Below are 17,749 nucleotides of genomic sequence, written 5' to 3'. Positions count from 1 at the left end.
CTGCTCATATATCTTGTTGACGGATTTGTTATCATTTCATGGCTCTAGCAATGATCCCTTCATTCAACACTGTGATTTATTTCCTACTGGTGAGGGGAAATAGTACTCCTCAAGACCAATTACACCACAAAAAGCAAACTGCTATTCCTATGGAAGTGTGAAAATGGAATAACCTTTAGTTCCAGACATGCTATAGTGTACTGTTGTAATGGGAAATATGTGGCCTATATGACTGGGCCCAGGCTTTAAATGTAATTCCCACATAAACGTCCCATTTACATGAGTACTTCAACAGAATGAAAACAATTGTTAGAATTTCCCCCCTTTGGCAAACGTCTCAAAGGAACCATTCATTTCCTAGGCTGTGACCTACATAAAGGTGTGCTTCTACAAGCTTTCTCAACAGATCCCACACTAAGTCATCATTACCTAACCCAGCTACACTGGTAATCTGGACAAATTACTGCATTATGGGGCCATTTCAATAAACAAACTAAATGTCTGCATTACGAGAAAAAAAATGGATTGATAGTGACTGTATGTTGAATAAGTCTTCATGCTCCAAACCCATTGTAGATTTGATTGACATGCTGCAAGGCAAAATTGTACCACCTTCACTGCTGTTCTGTTATAAATTGAACTGTAGCAAACATTTATTTTGACATCTTAAATAGGCTCTATGCCAAATGAAAATGTACCGTATAAGAGAAACAAAAACAAGCAGCAAGAGTTGATATTCAGGGACTAGTGTGTAGTTTGTGAAGGTAAGGCACAGCACCATGTATGACGGCGTTGCTATTCAAAGCATATAGTATTGTCTTTGCACGACTAGGCCCGGCTCCACTGAGTAATTGAGGTTGAATTGGTTATGCCTGAGGCTAATTGCTAAAACGAATCATTACATGAAATTCATTATGAGCAGGGTTGCCATACCCAGGTGTTATTGAATTCATCTCTCAAATTGACCTGATTTCCAACGATAACAGTCATAACGCCACCAGATAGAAATAGAACAGAGAAATGATGTTGCTGCTTCATTCTCACCTGCTGCTCTTTCACATTTCACTTAAAACACAACAGGTGAAATAGTACCTACGGTAGCCTGAGTTGATCTGCACAGATGGGAAGCTTTGTCTTTGTTTTCAACTGAATCGTCAATTGCATTCCTTATTTAGGAATGTTTTGTTCTTAATTTCTTAGGAATACGTGATCTCAGTTCTGTCGATTCAGACGCCTTTTACGTCAAAGGAGATGCAGAGGTTTTACAAGAGGAAAACATTTGTCCAGCTGACGTGACATGTTGTAATGCTCTTCCAGTACAGTTGACCACCTACTCCTTCTTTTTGGCTTCTTTTGTAAATTGAGAGAGACATCTCAGGCCTACATGTGGCCCACTGAGAGAGACATCTCAGGCCTACATGTGGCCCACTGAGAGAGACATCTCAGGCCTACATGTGGCCCACTGAGAGAGACATCTCAGGCCTACATGTGGCCCACTGAGAGAGACATCTCAGGCCTACATGTGGCCCACTGAGAGAGACATCTCAGGCCTACATGTGGCCCACTGAGAGAGACATCTCAGGCCTACATGTGGCCCACTGAGAGAGACATCTCAGGCCTACATGTGGCCCACTGAGAGAGACAGGATCTCTATGATGATGCTCTAGTGGATTACATTCAACCTCTAGGTAGACAAGCCTTCAAATCCTCACAGAGAAATATGCAGCAACGTAAAGGGTTTGCCCTGCCAAACACGAAGAAGTAATTTTCTGCAAGAGAACAATTTCGATCTGTTTACGTTTTTCCCCTTCAATAGGTCTGCTTGGATGAGATTGTTTGAAATTTCTCTTTTAAGAGCCTGGTATTAAAGTCAGGAGAAGGCACCATGACATCGGTGCATGAAATAGTTTCTATTCATTCTGAATGCAAGATTGATAAGAGTGCAACCGCACACCTCGAGACCAGTTAAACAGAAGAAAAAATGAAATTAACGAGACGACAAGGCGAAGACAGAAAAAAATTGTTGATCTGATGCACCTTCCTGCTTATTTTGGATTATCTGGAGTCACAAACTCCAGACTCCTATTTCCAACACTGTAATCTTGAATGAATCATTTCCTCCAAACTTTCAAAGGCACTGTTACCGTTTTGTGAACATCTCTCCGCATCTACATCAAAATMATGTTGTTGTCACTTTGGAGGAACTTTAGCATTTTATCTCTGTCGCTAAAATGTGAATGTTGATGCACAGTTGACAATGTCATTCCTTATTTACTTACTCCAAATGTTTCTGTCATTCACAGATTGATCCTAAGGTTGCCTTCCCCCGACGCGCTCAACCTAAGGTAAGAGCAAACCACCTCACTTAGTATTAGTGATACTAACTGACCAGTCAGCCTCATTCTCTAAATCTATTTTCTTTATTAGCAACAGGACTCCTTTCATTTTCCCCACTCGTGTGTCATTATGGAAAAAGCATTCCAAAGGCACTTGTGCTATGAGCTTGGGACCACTTCCTGCACAGTTGGAAGGCCACTTCCATGGTCAGCAGTCATTTCCCCTATGCTGATCCCAATTTTACCAAAACGAACCAATAACAAAATATTGGGGATATTTGACATGTAGGTAACTTATTAATGATGACAGTATCTTATCTTTCATAATGGCTTAATACTGGCTCGGTTACTGGTTGTCTTCTGTGTGCAACACACACACACACACACACACACACACACACACACACACACACACACACACACACACACACACCACACACACACACACACACACACACACACACACACACACACACACACACAGGTGTTAAGGTGGTGTTGGTGCATCCATAAGTATCTTACAGTGGTGAGCGGTGTGCTCTTTATCCCCTCTGACTGGCTCTGGGTTAGAGGGGAGCGCCTTTAGTCCAATTGTGTGCTCCTCACATCAGACCTTTTAGACCTGAAACGGGTGGAGATCAATAATGTATTTTTCTCCTTCCCACCGGCTCACAGAGAGGTGTTGTTACTGAGCGGTTCTGGTTTCAAATGGGGAATTGGCAGTGAAAGCTTTCAAAGCCAGAGCACATGGTGTCTTACGGGTATCGGCATATGGTTGAGAAACTACCAGCTCTTTTTCTCCTCTCCCTCATTTGCCTGTTTGTCACTTAAACCTTTTATTTTCCTCGGCTTGTTCCTGAACATAAAACAAATAAAACACATCAAAAACAACCGACATGTTTTGCTTCTGGATTTGGGGATTTCAGTTGAAAGGGAAGCTAGCTCCTCCCTGGAAGACATAGCTGTTGTGCTTATTATTTTATGCTTTTTACAACAATATGCTCTGTTTAGCTGGGACCAACATGTAAGAGAACGGAATCGCTCAGAAATACATGAATTGTTCTCACACACTTATAAACATCCAGTGTCATTATGAAGGTAGGTTACATCACTAGAAGAAAACAATGACTACTAAACAGAATTGCTACAGTAGTACAGAAAATACCTGTCGTTGAGATGTTTTAGAAAACGGCAGGCTCTAGGGCAAGCTCATTAGAGGAGAAAATGGCTTTTATTTGTTTTAGTATTATGCAAGAGAATGTGGATTTCAAAGTATCTCAAAGAAATAGGATTAAGGCAGATAGATTAGCATTTCATGGCTTTCTCCTTCATATTTAATTGATTTAAGGCCTTTATAAGCAGTCTGGGTCTGAGGTTGCCATTTAGAAAGCACTTTCTGTCTTGAATTTGTCATCGTTTCTTCCCCCCACCTTCTTCTTCAGCCGGCTGCTTGTTGCTGTTGTTTAACAGGCCTGTCCTCAGTGAGAGATGTGCTTCTATGAGGCCGGCTGCTAGGGCAGGCTACAGGTGCCTCAATGGCGCTGGGTTGTTGAGAGACCAATCGGCTTTGGTTTCCTCCTGGTTTTACTCCACCCCCTATCTACCCTGCACTGTTGCATATTGCGTATAGTACTGTTACTGTACCTTAAGCGATTGTAGATTTTGTAGAGAGAGTTAAGTAGCCTACATCTACATGTATCTCCCCAGGTACTTCAGACATTGGCCTTAGTGCTATTATAATGCACCCAGTTTCCTATATGATTAAATACAGTGCATGAATATATAGGGGCCCCAATTATGTTAGAATTGTTCTACCTGGTCACACATGGATCTCCTACTGTCTTGAGCCAATAGATCTGCACAGCGTGATGTCTGTGTMAGGTGAATGGAGGGGTTAGGTATGAGAGAGCGATGGACAGGTGCTGTCCCTCTCTGTTCTCATCCTTTGTGGAGCGGTTCTCTTTGTGTTTTCACAGGAACATGGAAACTGGGGGCTGATGACTGCCTGGTGTGTTTAGAAACCAAGGTGACGGTTGCTGCCCACATCGCTAAAGATTGGTTTCTCAGCTGTCCATGTCGTTACCGATACCGTCGCTGCCGCTGTTGTTGTTGCTGCGCTGCTGCTGTTGTTGTTGTTTTCACACTGCGGAATCACAGACAATCATAGCGTGTACCAACATGATTTTAATTGGCCACTTCTCTGGTAGATGAGCTCTGATGGCTTGTTATGGAAATGAAAGGAAGGAGCTGGGCCACTCAGAGAAGACGAGCAGCGCAGCTTAACCCCTTCTTTTCTGCCGGGCCGTCTCACCAGGGGCTGTTTGCCTCATTAGGCTTCACTAGCAGCCACTAGTCGCCACATCAATGGCAGTCATTGGACTGCACTGATGAGACAAGCCTCTCTGTACTGTACACAAATAGATATGTTCTGGATGTACTGAACAGTGGGAGCTAGACTCTAAAGGAACTTGAAGGAGTAATACTGTTTACTTGGGTTGACAATCCCAAAGTTTTATTTGGTGCTGAATTATATGTATATTTTAATCAGGAAGAGGAAGTAACCTTCAAATGTTGACTGCAGCTAACAAAGCGTACCGTAGTAGGCCTGAGTGGAAATGGATCTAGGTTATCAGTCATAAATACCATCAAAGCAGTGGCCCAGATTTCCCCTTCTGTCTGTGTGCGTGTCCGCTGTGTACTCTGCCTGCCTCTCTCTTTCTGCTACTGCTGAGGGACTTCTACTGCTAGTGATAGAGGGAAGGGGAGGCTAGAGGGTCTAGAATAGATTCACTTTTGTCTGGTTCTGGTCCCCCACCTCTTTCTGAGGGATTTGTTGTGTGCTTAATGTTCTGAGTTGGAGAAAAGCTCCCAGGTGTCCCGTGGTGCTGGAGCTAGGGACAAACGTGTTGCTGAGAGAGAAAACTCCTCGCCAAGTTTTTAATGAAGTCCAAAGGTGACACTGTGTGAAGTACAGTACAGACAGAGCCCCCCTTATAGATACACACACGCGCACACGCACACACGCGCACGCGCACGACACACACACACACACACACACACACACACACACACACACACACACACACACACACACACACACACACACACACACACACACAGCACACACACACACACACACACACACACACACACACTCCTTCACAACACACACACACACACACACACACACACTCCTTCACAAACACACACACACACACACACACACTCCCCTCACAGACAACACAAAACACCACACTCACACTCCCTCACAGAAAACACACACACACTATTGGAATGCTTGCCAAAAGGAGAGAGGCCCAGGAGTGCAGTTCTCTACCCCAATGCCAATTAAGAAACCTGCAGAAGGCTGCTCTCCTACATTCTCTCCATTCTTACTTTCTTTCTTTCTCTGTTTCTCCCTCTCTGTCTCTCTCCTCTCCCTCCATCTCTTCCTCTTCTTTTCATTCTGGACAGCCTCACAAAGCCTGTGAATCCGCTGTTACGCCTGACTCAGATATGTTGTTTTTCTTTAGGTGATTTTAGTATTATAATCTTCTCCATCTCAGAATGATTTTCATTTCAACTGACACAGCTGGACTGCTGGAATTGTGACAACCATGGCTGCAGCTACTCTAAATGTCCATATGAGTTTATTAAAAGCGCTAGATTCCCTGTTCAAACTCAGTCGTGCACCACTGCCAGAGTTTGAAAGAACATTCAAGGACAAAAGTCCTTTATATAGAACAGAAATACTTTATAGAACAGAATACATCATATTGAGCATATCTTTATATGCCATTAGCAGACACTTTATCCAAAGCAACTGATAGACTGTTGAGTCCACTATCCCTGGCATTGCAAGCACCATGCACGTCAACTGAGCTACAAAGGGACCAGATCTCTATGTACATGTATATCTCTATGTATATATCTATGTACATGTATATCTCTATGTATATCTCTATGTATATATCTATGTATATCTCTATGTACATGTATATCTCTATGTATATCTCTATGTACATGTATATCTCTATGTATATATCTATGTATATCTCTATGTACATGTATATCTCTATGTATATCTCTATGTACATGTATCTCTCTCTCTATATATATATATCTATGTATATCTCTGTACATGTATATCTCTATGTACATGTATATCTCTATGTATATGTCTATGTATATCTCTATGTACATGTATATCTCTATGTATATGTATATCTCTATTTATATCTCTGTGTACATGTATATCTCTGTGTACATGTATATCTCTATGTACATGTATATCTCTATGTATATCTCTATGTATATCTCTATCTTACATGTTTTCACATTGGATGATAGTAGGTCAATTTCCATTTCTCCAAGACTGGAGACAGTCATCTACCAACAGAAACACAACCTCACTGTTACTATGTGTATTTATGTTTTTCCTCCACGTAAATGCACTTCTGAAATGGGTTTTTACAACCGACGGGAAGTGCATTGACTTTTCACTGAAAACAAGAAACAATCCGATAGCTGGCAAAGCTAACTTGGATCAGGGCAAGGGAAAAGTCAATCAATCAGTGTTCAGTTGATGGGATTGCTTTATCGCTACCTCCCTCTAACCTCCTGGTGAAAAAGGTTTGTAGCCGAGACAAACAAACCCCCCCCCGATAGAGGGCTACATGGAGAGATGTTTTTTCCAGTTGGTAATGGATGTGTGGGGTATCAGGAGATGTGTTTAAATCCCTGACCCTACACTGTTCCAGCTTTGAATGGCCTCAATGAAACTGGCCCAGACAAGAATGAGGCCAAAGCCCAGGCAGGTAGCCTAGTGGTTAGAGCATTGGACAAGTAACTGAAAGGTTGCTAGATCGAATCCCCGAGCTGACAAGGTAAAAATCTGTCATTCTGCCCCTGAACAAGGCAGTTAACCCACTGTTCCTAGGCTGCCATTGTAAATAAGAACTTGTTCTTAACTGACTTGCCTAGTTAAATAAAGGTTCAATTAAAAATAAATAAATAAAATATAATATGAATGACTGTTTGTTGGGTGGTCAGACAGAATCACCAAAAGACTGTCAGAAGAGACTCAAACAGTCAAAGCACTGCTGTTTGATTGATGCTGTTTTCTCTTCTACTCATTGTAATTGTATAATATGTATCATGTCTGTGTGTGTGTGAGTGGGCATATGTTGTTATTCTGAATTAACTATATGCTTGTCTTTGTGTTTAGCCTGTATGTGCAGTACAGTATATGACTGTGTTCTCTGTGTCCTGCTGGCTCCTGAGTGTTGGCCCATTTCCCCTCCTCTCCTCTCCCTAGCCTGGTTTCTTTGCTGTGGGTCGAGGGTAATTAGGTTTGGMGGGGGGGGGGGGGGGGTTCAGGGCCATGTTGTGTACTTATCAATGGCAGCAGACAGGAGAGAGGGGAGGGAGGGAGGGCAGAGAGGACAGAGGGCTGCAGGAGCCTGGCTCTGCTAAACCTGATGCTGACTGACAGTAATGAGAAGACTCAGGCCAGCCAGGATTGAGACTAGCTGCCCCCCTCAACCCAACTCAACCCACCTCATCACTACTAACACAGCCCTATCAAAGCCCTCATTTTATATAACACACGTGCACACCTGCACACACATTGATTGCGCCGCCCCTCCCCAACCCCACCATATCTCCATTCACCTAGGATTCTTCAACTCTCACTGATTGGTAGATTCCAGCTTGTTGTTTGAGCACCTCTATTTGACCGATGAGGGCATATTTACATGTTATGACAGTACTGACACATAGTTACAGCCTGGCTGTTCTGCAGTGTCTTAGGTTTGCACTCACGTTGCTACTGAATTACGCAGAGCAGGCCCCAGCGGCACAGTCTCGCATGGCATTGTGGGAGACGGAGTGGGGGGTAGATTAGTTCCAGGGTCGGAGGCAGACAGGAAGAGCCAGATGGAATCTGGGAGCTGAGAGCTGAGACAGTGTTCTGTTCTGCAGTGAGGAAAGGGGCCTAGTGGGACAGAGACAGAACAGAGCTCACCCAGTCAGTCTCTGGCCAGAGAGCACCACATTCCTGGAGGCCTGACCCCACTGTGGCGTCTCCCTGGCCTGGCGGGGAGCCTCTGGCCTGGGGCACGGGATAGCCAGGGAAGGGCCTAAGTGGCCTGGGTGACCACACATTCTCTGCCTCTGACACACAGAAATAAACAGCCCTGCCGATGCAAAAAACAAGTAGATATTTGTCATCCCCTGTCCTGGGCTCGACTTTTGTTATGATCGTTTTTGGGAGGGGGGTGGGTATTTGTCGCACCTGATGACTAGACACAGCTGTGCTGCCAGTAATTATCAATTTTCTGCTACACTCGTCTCGAGAAGTGATTTAAGTCCTTCGTTGAGCGAAATCTCTGCGGCTTCAATCCTACCCAGACACACAACACTGCTCCCCACAACCATTTAAAATAAATGCAGCATTAAAGTTGTAAATATAAATTATATGAATGTATTTCTAACCCAGAATGTATTAGAGAAGATTTGAATAATCTTAAAAGGCCTTGCGGTATGCTCTGCCTAGTATGTTGCCTCTGCAGTGACCTTCATGTTTGACCTTGACTCTTATCTCTTTCAATTTGTATTCCAAGGGGCTTCCCCTCATGTAAATAAGAAATACCACACCATAGCACTTCAGCTAAACTATTTTCAGAACAGAACATCTTTACTCTGATCCTCTCGGCGTAGTGTTAGTCAGAGACCAACATACAGGACCCAGGATGGATCTTCTTCTGGTTTCTGGCTGATGTAACGCTGAGTGCCTGCCAGGCCTATTAGAGCACCTTTGGAAGAGTGGACAATTATCTTACTCTGCCCATGCGTTCACTCTCCAACACGCTGCTGTGGCAGTAGCTGAGACTGTAGCTGAGACTGTGCAGGCAACTAGGACTGCAGTGTTATTTGCAGGATCCAAGTTATCATGGCTCTAAAAAGCTAACTCTTCCATCTATACAATAGCAACACATCCTCTGTCCTCTTCTGCTTTCACCTTTCTGATTCAGATTCCTTTCAGACTTCATTACGTTTTTTCCAACCAATGTCTGTCAATATTATAACCAGCAGAATTTTGGTCCAACTAAATTGTTTCACTGCAACTAAATTGGGTAGATTGATGCATTAGCCTATTTGATGGGAGGACTGTTTGAATTCCATATTTAGTTGTGTTTTGACTTTCTATTCTTTGATAAATCCTCCGTATGGAACTATTTATCCTCCCATGTAATATTGAACAGACATGTGTACCTCTAAATGTTGAATAACCTCGAACTTCAAACGACTGTCTCAGTAGAACATGAATTCAGAATGAATTTTAATCCCATCCGCATATGAATATTCATAAAGTAGACTTTGGATGGTCTACTGTGCCACTGTCATTTTTAGCCAAAGCAATCTTTAACTTATGAAACATTAAGGTTTCTATGTATATCCCCCCCCCCCTCTCCTCTCTCTCTGCTCCGTGCTTGCTGAAACAGCTGATCTGCCACTGAGTCCCTGACTAAAGCCCAGTGATGCCGCTCAGAGGAGCACAAACGCTGGAGGGGGAAAGCTTAGCTCTTTTAGAGCATTGCATATAAATCCCCCTCTCAAACAAAACACAGTCAATTCCCAAGAGGGTCCAAATTGGCCAAACTAAACAAATGAATGGGATAAAGTGAACCCACTCGTTGACATGTCCTTTATAGCTACTGCTACCAGAGAGCCCTGGGTACCGCATGGAGGATGGAGGGGGAGGTGGGATAGGAGGGTAGGGGAGCTCAAGGCCCTCTGTAGTGCTGTGGTCTTCAGAGATAGGTTGACTTGTCCATGAAGTAGTCCTGACCTGTAATGCCCTTGTAGCAGATGCCCTAGTTCTGCAGCCGCACCGGCCTGTGTGTGTGTTTGTGTGTGTGTGTGTGTGTGTGTGTGTGTGTGGGTGTGGGTGTGGGTGTGTGGGTGTGGGTGTGGGTGTGGGTGTGGGTGTGGGTGTGTGTGTGTGTGTGTGTGTGTGTGTGTGTGTGTTGCATGCTCTGTCCGTTCACAGCCCCCAGTGTTGGAGCTTTTATCTGCCTGGGTGGCTGGCGGTCTCTCTCCTCCTTCTCCTTACGCTGCTTGCCTACTCGTGCTAGTTTTGTTTCCTCTCTCCTTTATTGAAATTCACATATCTTTCTCCTTCATGCATCTTGCTAGGGGCAGGCTTTTGTGTGATGAGTATGTGTGTGCTTGCTGTGTGTGTATGTTTTGTTTGAGGCCTGGCAGAAATGTTTTTTTGGTTCCGTCTAATCGTGACTTATAACGGACAGCTCCTCACTGACACACCACTCCCCTCCCTAGCCCCCTATGTTCCTCTCACTCTCCACCTATCAAGGCACAAGGCGAGACCCAGATGCAGACACAGGAGGCAGATGGTTGGAGTTTAAGATGTTTAATAAATCCAAAGGGAATAGGCAAGAGAATGGTCATGGACAGGAAAAAGGTCATAACCAGATCAGAGTCCAGGAGGTACAGAGTGGCAGAGAGGCTCGTGGTCAAGGCAGGCAGAATGGTCAGGCAGGCGGGTACAGAGTCCAGAAACAGGCCAGGGTCAAAACCGGGAGGACTAGAAAAAGGAGAATGCAAAAAGCAGGAGAACGGGAAAACGCTGGTTGACTTGGAAACATACAAGACGAACTGGCACAGAGAGACAGGAAACACAGGGATAAATACACTGGGGAAAATAAGCGACACCTGGAGGGGGTGGAGACAATCACAAGGACAGGTGAAACAGATCAGGGCATGACACCCCCTCTTTCTCAGTATCTGTCTCTTCCTTTCTACTGTATCCCCACTCACTTTTTAATAGTCTCCCTTGTTCGCTCCCTCTCATCCTTTCACTCTCCTCCTTTCTCTTTCTCACCCCCCTGTTCTCCTCGTTTGCATCAGCTTGATAAATCTGAAGCTAAATTTAGAGGCATTTCTTCTCCGCAAAAAATACATTACTGGCTCTCAGAGAGGGAGAGAGAGAGAGAGAGAGAGAGAGTGCGAGTACAGCAGGAATGACAGAGGAGAGGAGAGAGAGAGAGAGAGTGCGAGTACAGCAGGAANGAGAGAGAGAGAGAGAGTGCGAGTACAGCAGGAATGACAGAGGAGAGGAGAGAGAGACTCCAGCCCCTGCCTCTTCCCTCTTCCCCTCCCACAAAACTGTCTTTACACATCAGTAGTTCAGAATGTGTAAGTTAGTTTGACTACTGCCTACTTGCTACTGGATTTCATTGGACAGTATTTGTAGATGAAGGTATGAACTTAGAGTGCTGCCGGCCTGAAGTTTAAGCAAAGGTAAATGCAGACTTGGTTGTCTAGATCCTGGTTGTCTAGTTCCTAGTTGTCTAGATCCTGGTTGTCTAGATCCTGGTTGTCTAGATCCTAGTTGTCTAGATCCTGGTTGTCTAGATCCTAGTTGTCTAGATCCTGGTTGTGTAGATCCTGGTTGTCTAGATCCTGGTTGTCTAGTTCCTAGTTGTCTAGATCCTGGTTCTCTAGATCCTGGTTCTCTAGATCCTGGTTGTCTAGATCCATTACATTAATGCTGATCAATTAGGCCTAATCTCCTGCTGAGACTCCTTCATACCTTATTAGGTATAGTGTACCTTATATAATACCTTATACTTGACAGGACATGGGTGATGTCATACGGTAAGGCTGATACATTTCTTCATGCCCTTTATCCTGACTCGCCCCATATGAAATGTCTCTGGTGACCTTCACCATGAAAAGGGGGCATATCCAAATTCACAAGGATTTCTTCGACCGTATTTGCACAGAGTTAGTGTGCCATCACTATGTTGAGTAGTGCTGTGCTACATAAGACTATATAGACTGGTCTGGCCCAGATTCTAATGGAATAGTGGAATTACTCTCTAATTCTGCTTGGAGTGCTTTTACTCCTTCTCCATTAGTATGTTTTGATAATGCTGGGTAGAACTCCATGCTTTGATTGGGATATATTTGAAAATCCCAGGACGCCCACATTGCATCAATAACGGAAGCACCTTGGTACACCAGCGTTTTAGAGGCAATTACTGTGAGATCGATAGAAAAGAGGCTTGCAGTAACAGAGGGATCTAGTGGAACAACATTGGTTGTGTGTGTGGGCGTGTGCGTTGGTGCGTGTGCACTGTAGACTCAGGCAGACCTATGGAAGGGCCTTGATAGGCAGCCAGGGCCAGAACCCAGGCGTGGAGCTAGCTGCATGAGCTTCACACTGAGTGGAGATCAAAGTGATGGCCAGTGCAGCTGAACTAACAACAACAGGCAGGCCTTCAGAATGGGTCTAAACACGCATGTAGGAAACAGGCTTCCGCCTCCCACACTGTCTCCCTGTCTGGCTTCTCATGAAGAATTTGTAACCCACGTAAGTGTTTTGGTTCTCATGCCCTGTTAAGTCTTAAAATAAACAACTTGTATATATCTTGAAAACGTGATTGCTGACATACAAAACATTTTGGGACCATATCAACAATGGACTAATGAAACAAATACCAAAAGATAGTTTATTTTTATTTTTTTATGCTGCTGAGCTATCTAGCTTGGTGCAAAAATCACAGGATACCACTGTTCATGAATCAGCATAAATTTAATGTAAAACAAATCACTGTCTGTACAGTTTATATAGTTGGAGGCTTAAACAACCTGACCTTATCTTTGTACTAAAGCACTTTATGTTTCCAGTGGTTTCCCTTACCCTGTATATACTGTATACTATTGATGGGCTGATTCAGTGGACATTACTCACCCTCCTCTCTATAGCAGCTCTGGCAGCTGGGTAATAGTCTGCACACTAGAAAACTGGCCTCTCTCACTCTCTTTCTGTCCTCTCTCTCTCTCCCTCTCCGTCTTTCACCCTGTCTTTCTCTCTCTCCTCTCTGCCTCTCCCTCTCTCTATCTCTCTCTCGTCATCTCTCTCTCTCCCTATCATCTCTCTCTCTCTCTCTCCTCTCTCTCTCTCTCTCTCTCCTCTCTCTCTCTCTCTCTCTCTCTCTCTCCTCTCTCTCTCTTCTATCTCTTCTCTCATATCTCTCTCTCTCTCTCTTGCAATTCATTTCAAAGGGCTTTATTGACATGGGAACATATGTTTACGTTGCCAAGCAAGTGAAATAGAAATAAACACAAGTTAAATAAACAATAAAAAATTAACAGTAAACATTGCACTTACAAATTTCAAAAGAATAGACACATTTCAAATGTCATATTATGGCTATCGTACAGTGTTGTAACACATATGCAAATAGTTCAGGTACAAAAGGGAAAATAAATAAACAAAATATGGGTTGTATTTACATTGGTGTTGTTCTTCACTGGTTCCCTTTTCTTGTGGCAACAGGTCACAAATCTTTGCTGCTCTGATGGCACACTGGTATTTCACCTAATAGATATGGGAGTTTGTCAAAATGTGATTTATTTTTGAATTCTTTGTGGGTCTGTGTAATCTGAGGGGAAATATGTGTCTCTAATATGGTCATGCATTTGGCAGGAGGTTAGTGCAGCTCAGTTTCCACCTCATTTTGTGGACAGAGTGCACATAGCCTGTCTTCTCTTCAGAGCCAGGTCTGCCTACTGCCGGCCTCTCTCAATAGCAAAGACATGCTCACTGAGTCTGTACATGGTCAAAGCTTTCCTTAATTTTGGGTCAGTTACAGTGGTCAGGTATTCTGACACTGTGTACTCTCTGTTTAGGAACAAATAGCATTCTAGTTTGCTCAGTTTTTTGGTAAATTCTTTCCAATGTGTCAAGTAATTATCTTTTTGTTAGGTCTAATTGTGTTGCTGTTGCTGTCCTGGGGCTCCTCTCCAGGACCAGCTTGCTTAGGGGACTCTTCTTTAGGTTAATCTCTCTGTGGGTGATGGCTTTGTTATGGAAGGTTTGGGAATCAACTTTTTTTGTTTTTTGATAATTAGTGGGTATCGGCCTAATTCTGCTCTGCATGCATTATTTGGTGTTTTACGTTGTACATGGATGATGTTTTTGCAGAATTCTGCATGCAGTCTCAATTTGGTGTTTGTCCCATTTTGTGAATTATTGGTTGGTGAGCAGACCCCAGACCTCACAACCATAAAGGGCAATGGGTTCTATAACTGATTCAAGTATTTTTAGCCATATCCTAATTGGGATGTCAAATTCTATGTTCCTTTTGATGGCGTAGAAGGCCCTTCTTGCCTTGTCTCTCAGATCGTTCACAGCTTTGTGGAAGTTACCTGTGGTGCTGATGTTAAGGCCGAGGTGGGTATAGTTTTTTGTGTGCTCTAGGGCAACGGTGTCAAGATAGAATTTGTATTTGTGGTCCTGGCAACTGGACCTTTTTTGGAACACCATTATTTTTGTCTTACTGAGATTTACTGTCAGGGCCCAGGTCTGACAGAATCTGTGCAGAAGATCTAGGTGCTGTTGTAGGCCCTCCTTAGCTGGGGACAGAAGCACCAGATCATCAGCGAACAGTAGACATTTGACTTCTGAATATAGTAGGGTTAGGCCGGGTGCTGTAGACTGTTCTAGGGCCCTCGCCAATTCATTTATATATATGTTGAAGAGGGTGTGACTCAAGCTGCCGCCCTGTCTCACCCCACGGCAGTGGAAATAAATGTTTTTGTTTTTATTTATTTTTTACCGCACACTTGTTGTTTGTGTACATGGATTTTATGATGTTGTATGTTTTTCCACCAACACCGCTTTCCATCAATTTGTATAGCGGGCCCTCATGCCAAATTGAGTCAAAAGCTTTTTTGAAATCAACAAAGCATGAGAAGACTTTGCCTTTGACTTGGTTTGTTTGTTTGTCAATGATGGTGTGCAGGGTGAATATGTGGTCTGTCGTACGGTAATTTGGTGAAAAGCCAATTTGACATTTGCTCAGTACATTGTTTTCACTGAGGAAAGGTGCAAGTCTGTTGTTAATGATAATGCAGAAGATTTTCCCAAGGTTGCTGTTGACGCATATCCCGCGGTAGTTATTGGGGTCAAATTTGCCTCCACTTTTGTGGATTGGGGTGATCAGTCCTCAAGATCCAAATATTTGGGAAGATGCCAGAGCTGTGGATGATGTTAAAGAGGTTAAGTATAGCCAATTGGAATTTGTGGTCTGTATATTTTATCATTTCATTTAGGATACCATTAACACCACAGGCCTTTTTGGGTTGGAGGGTTTGTATTTTGTCCTGTAGTTCCTTCAATGTAATTGGAGAATCCAGTGGGTTCTGGAAGTCTTTAATAGTCTTTAATTCATCATGTATACGTTTTTGCTCTTTATTCTTTGTTATAGAGCCAATTAAGATTGGAGAAGTGGTTTATCCATACATCTCCCTTTTGGATAGATAACTCTTCGTGTTGTTGTTTGTTTAGTGGGTTCCTATTTTCCCAGAAGTGGTTAGATTCTATGGATTCTTCAATTACATTGAGATGATTTCTGACATGCTGTTCCTTATTTTTCCATGGTGTATTTCAGAATTGTTTTAGTGATTCACCATGGACTCAGGTTTTCTTGGTCTCTATGTTTTTGGTTGGATAGGTTTCTCAATTTTCTTCTTAGATTTTTGCATTATTCATCAAACCATTTGTCTTTTTTTTTAGGTTGTCTGCTTGAAATTGTTTGATTTGTTTGGGAAGCTGAAAGGTCAAATATAGTTTTTAGGCTTTCTACTGCCAAGTTTATACCTTCACTATAACAGTGAAAAGTTTTGTCCAGGAAGTTGTCTAGAAGGGATTGAATTTGTTGTTGCCTTATTGTTTTTTAGTAGGTTTCTACACTACATTCCTTCCATCTATAGCATTTCTTAATATTGTGCTGTTCCTTTGGCTTTGATGCCTCATGATTATTGCTCTGTTCAAGTAGACTGTGATTTTGCTGTGATCTGATGTTAACTGTGAACGCTCTGAGAGACTCTGGGTTGATGTCAGTGATAAAGTAATCTACAGTACTACTGCCAAGGGATGAGCTGTAGGTGTACCTACCATAGCGGTCTCCTCAAAGCCTACTATTGACTATGTACATACCCAGCGTGCAACAGAGCTGCAGGAGTTGGGTCCCAATTTTTCTTGGTTGTTTTGTTATAGTTGTGTCTATGGGGGCATATTTGGGAGGGAATACTGTCACCTCCAGGTAGGTATTTGTCCCCCTGTGTGCTGAGAGTGTCAGGTTCTTGTCCAGTTCTGGCATTTAGGTCACCACAGACTAGTACATGTCCCTGGGCCTGGAAATGGTTGATCTCCCCCTCTAGGATGGAGAAGGTGTCATCGTTAAAGTATGGGGATTCTATTGGGGGGCTATAGGTAGCACACATTAGGACATATTTCTCTGTTGAGATCATTTCCTTATTTATTTCTAGCCAGATGTAAAATGTTCCTGTTTTGACTAATTTAATAGTGGGTTAGGTCTGCTCTATACCAAATGAGCATACCCCCTGTGTCCCTTCCCTGTTTCACACCTGGTAGTTTGGTGGATGGGACTACCAGCTCTCTGTAACCTAGAGGGCAACCAGTGCGTCCGTCTCCTCTATACCATGTTTCTTGTCGAATGACAATGTCTGTATTTCCAATTTCTTTGATGAAGTCTGGGTTCCTGCTCTTTAGGCCAAAGGCAGATGACCTCAGACCTTATATACTCCCTCCCTTTCTTTCTCTCTCTCTCTCTCACACTCTTTCTCCCCTGTCTCACCCCCTCTCTCTCTCTCTCTCTCTACCTCTCTCGCACACTCTCTCTCTCTCCCTCTTTGCCCTTCCTCTCTTTTTCTCTCTCTTGCACATCCTCTCAGTCACAGTGGACCGTCTCCCCTTCCATAGCATCCTGACTTCACCCTTCTGTTTATGTAGGGGACTAAAGGAAGGGAGAGACATGAATCATCCTCTCCTCCTCCTCCCTCCTTCTCCTCACAGGAAGCAGCAGCATGCAATGGCTCCACCACTCCATCACGCCGCGCTCTTCAGGAAGGAGAAAGGATGTTGTAAAGAGTAATTAGTTGGCCATTAAGATTTATGGTGCAATTATCTGCTAGGTTCAACAACACTTAAGGTACCTTTAAGTAAACAATGAGGGCCCTGAGGAAGAAAACCCTTGTGTGTTTTAACCTTCCATTGGACTGTGTTTGAAGGGACTGGAACGCGGGTGTTTATTTTCTAAGGCCCAGTGTGTGAACTCTTGCCTTCCCTAAGCAAATGGTTGTGCCTCTCTCCCTCCTCTCTCTTACCCCAAGCGTGAGGTTTGCTGCTCAGGCATAATTGCCAGCTTAATTAACAATCAGTTAGACCAACTGATTAATTAGTCTGGCTGAGCTTCTTTGTACTCGGCCTTCTGAGAATTCACACTGTTTGATTGATGAGCTGGCCACCGGTCTCCATCACTCTGGAAAAACCTCTCTGGCTCCCTAGCCTTCAGGTC

The 17,749-nt window shown here is 43.5% G+C and overlaps 1 protein-coding gene across 1 annotated transcript in view; it reads left to right on the top strand.

The window, feature by feature from the left end:
- Positions 1 to 17,749, top strand: part of LOC111950941 (RNA-binding protein Musashi homolog 2-like) — a 233,891-nt gene that overhangs the window by 10,451 nt on the left and 205,691 nt on the right. The window contains exon 5 of the mRNA XM_023968898.2: positions 2,304 to 2,345. Coding sequence (XP_023824666.1) covers positions 2,304 to 2,345 — 42 coding nt within the window. The remainder of the gene's footprint in view (positions 1 to 2,303; positions 2,346 to 17,749) is intronic.

Source organism: Salvelinus sp. IW2-2015, linkage group LG23, assembly GCF_002910315.2.
Source record: "Salvelinus sp. IW2-2015 linkage group LG23, ASM291031v2, whole genome shotgun sequence".
Classification (NCBI taxonomy): Eukaryota; Metazoa; Chordata; class Actinopteri; order Salmoniformes; family Salmonidae; genus Salvelinus; species Salvelinus sp. IW2-2015.
Note: the sequence above shows the minus strand (reverse complement) of the source record. Positions and strands in the feature narration are given on the sequence as shown.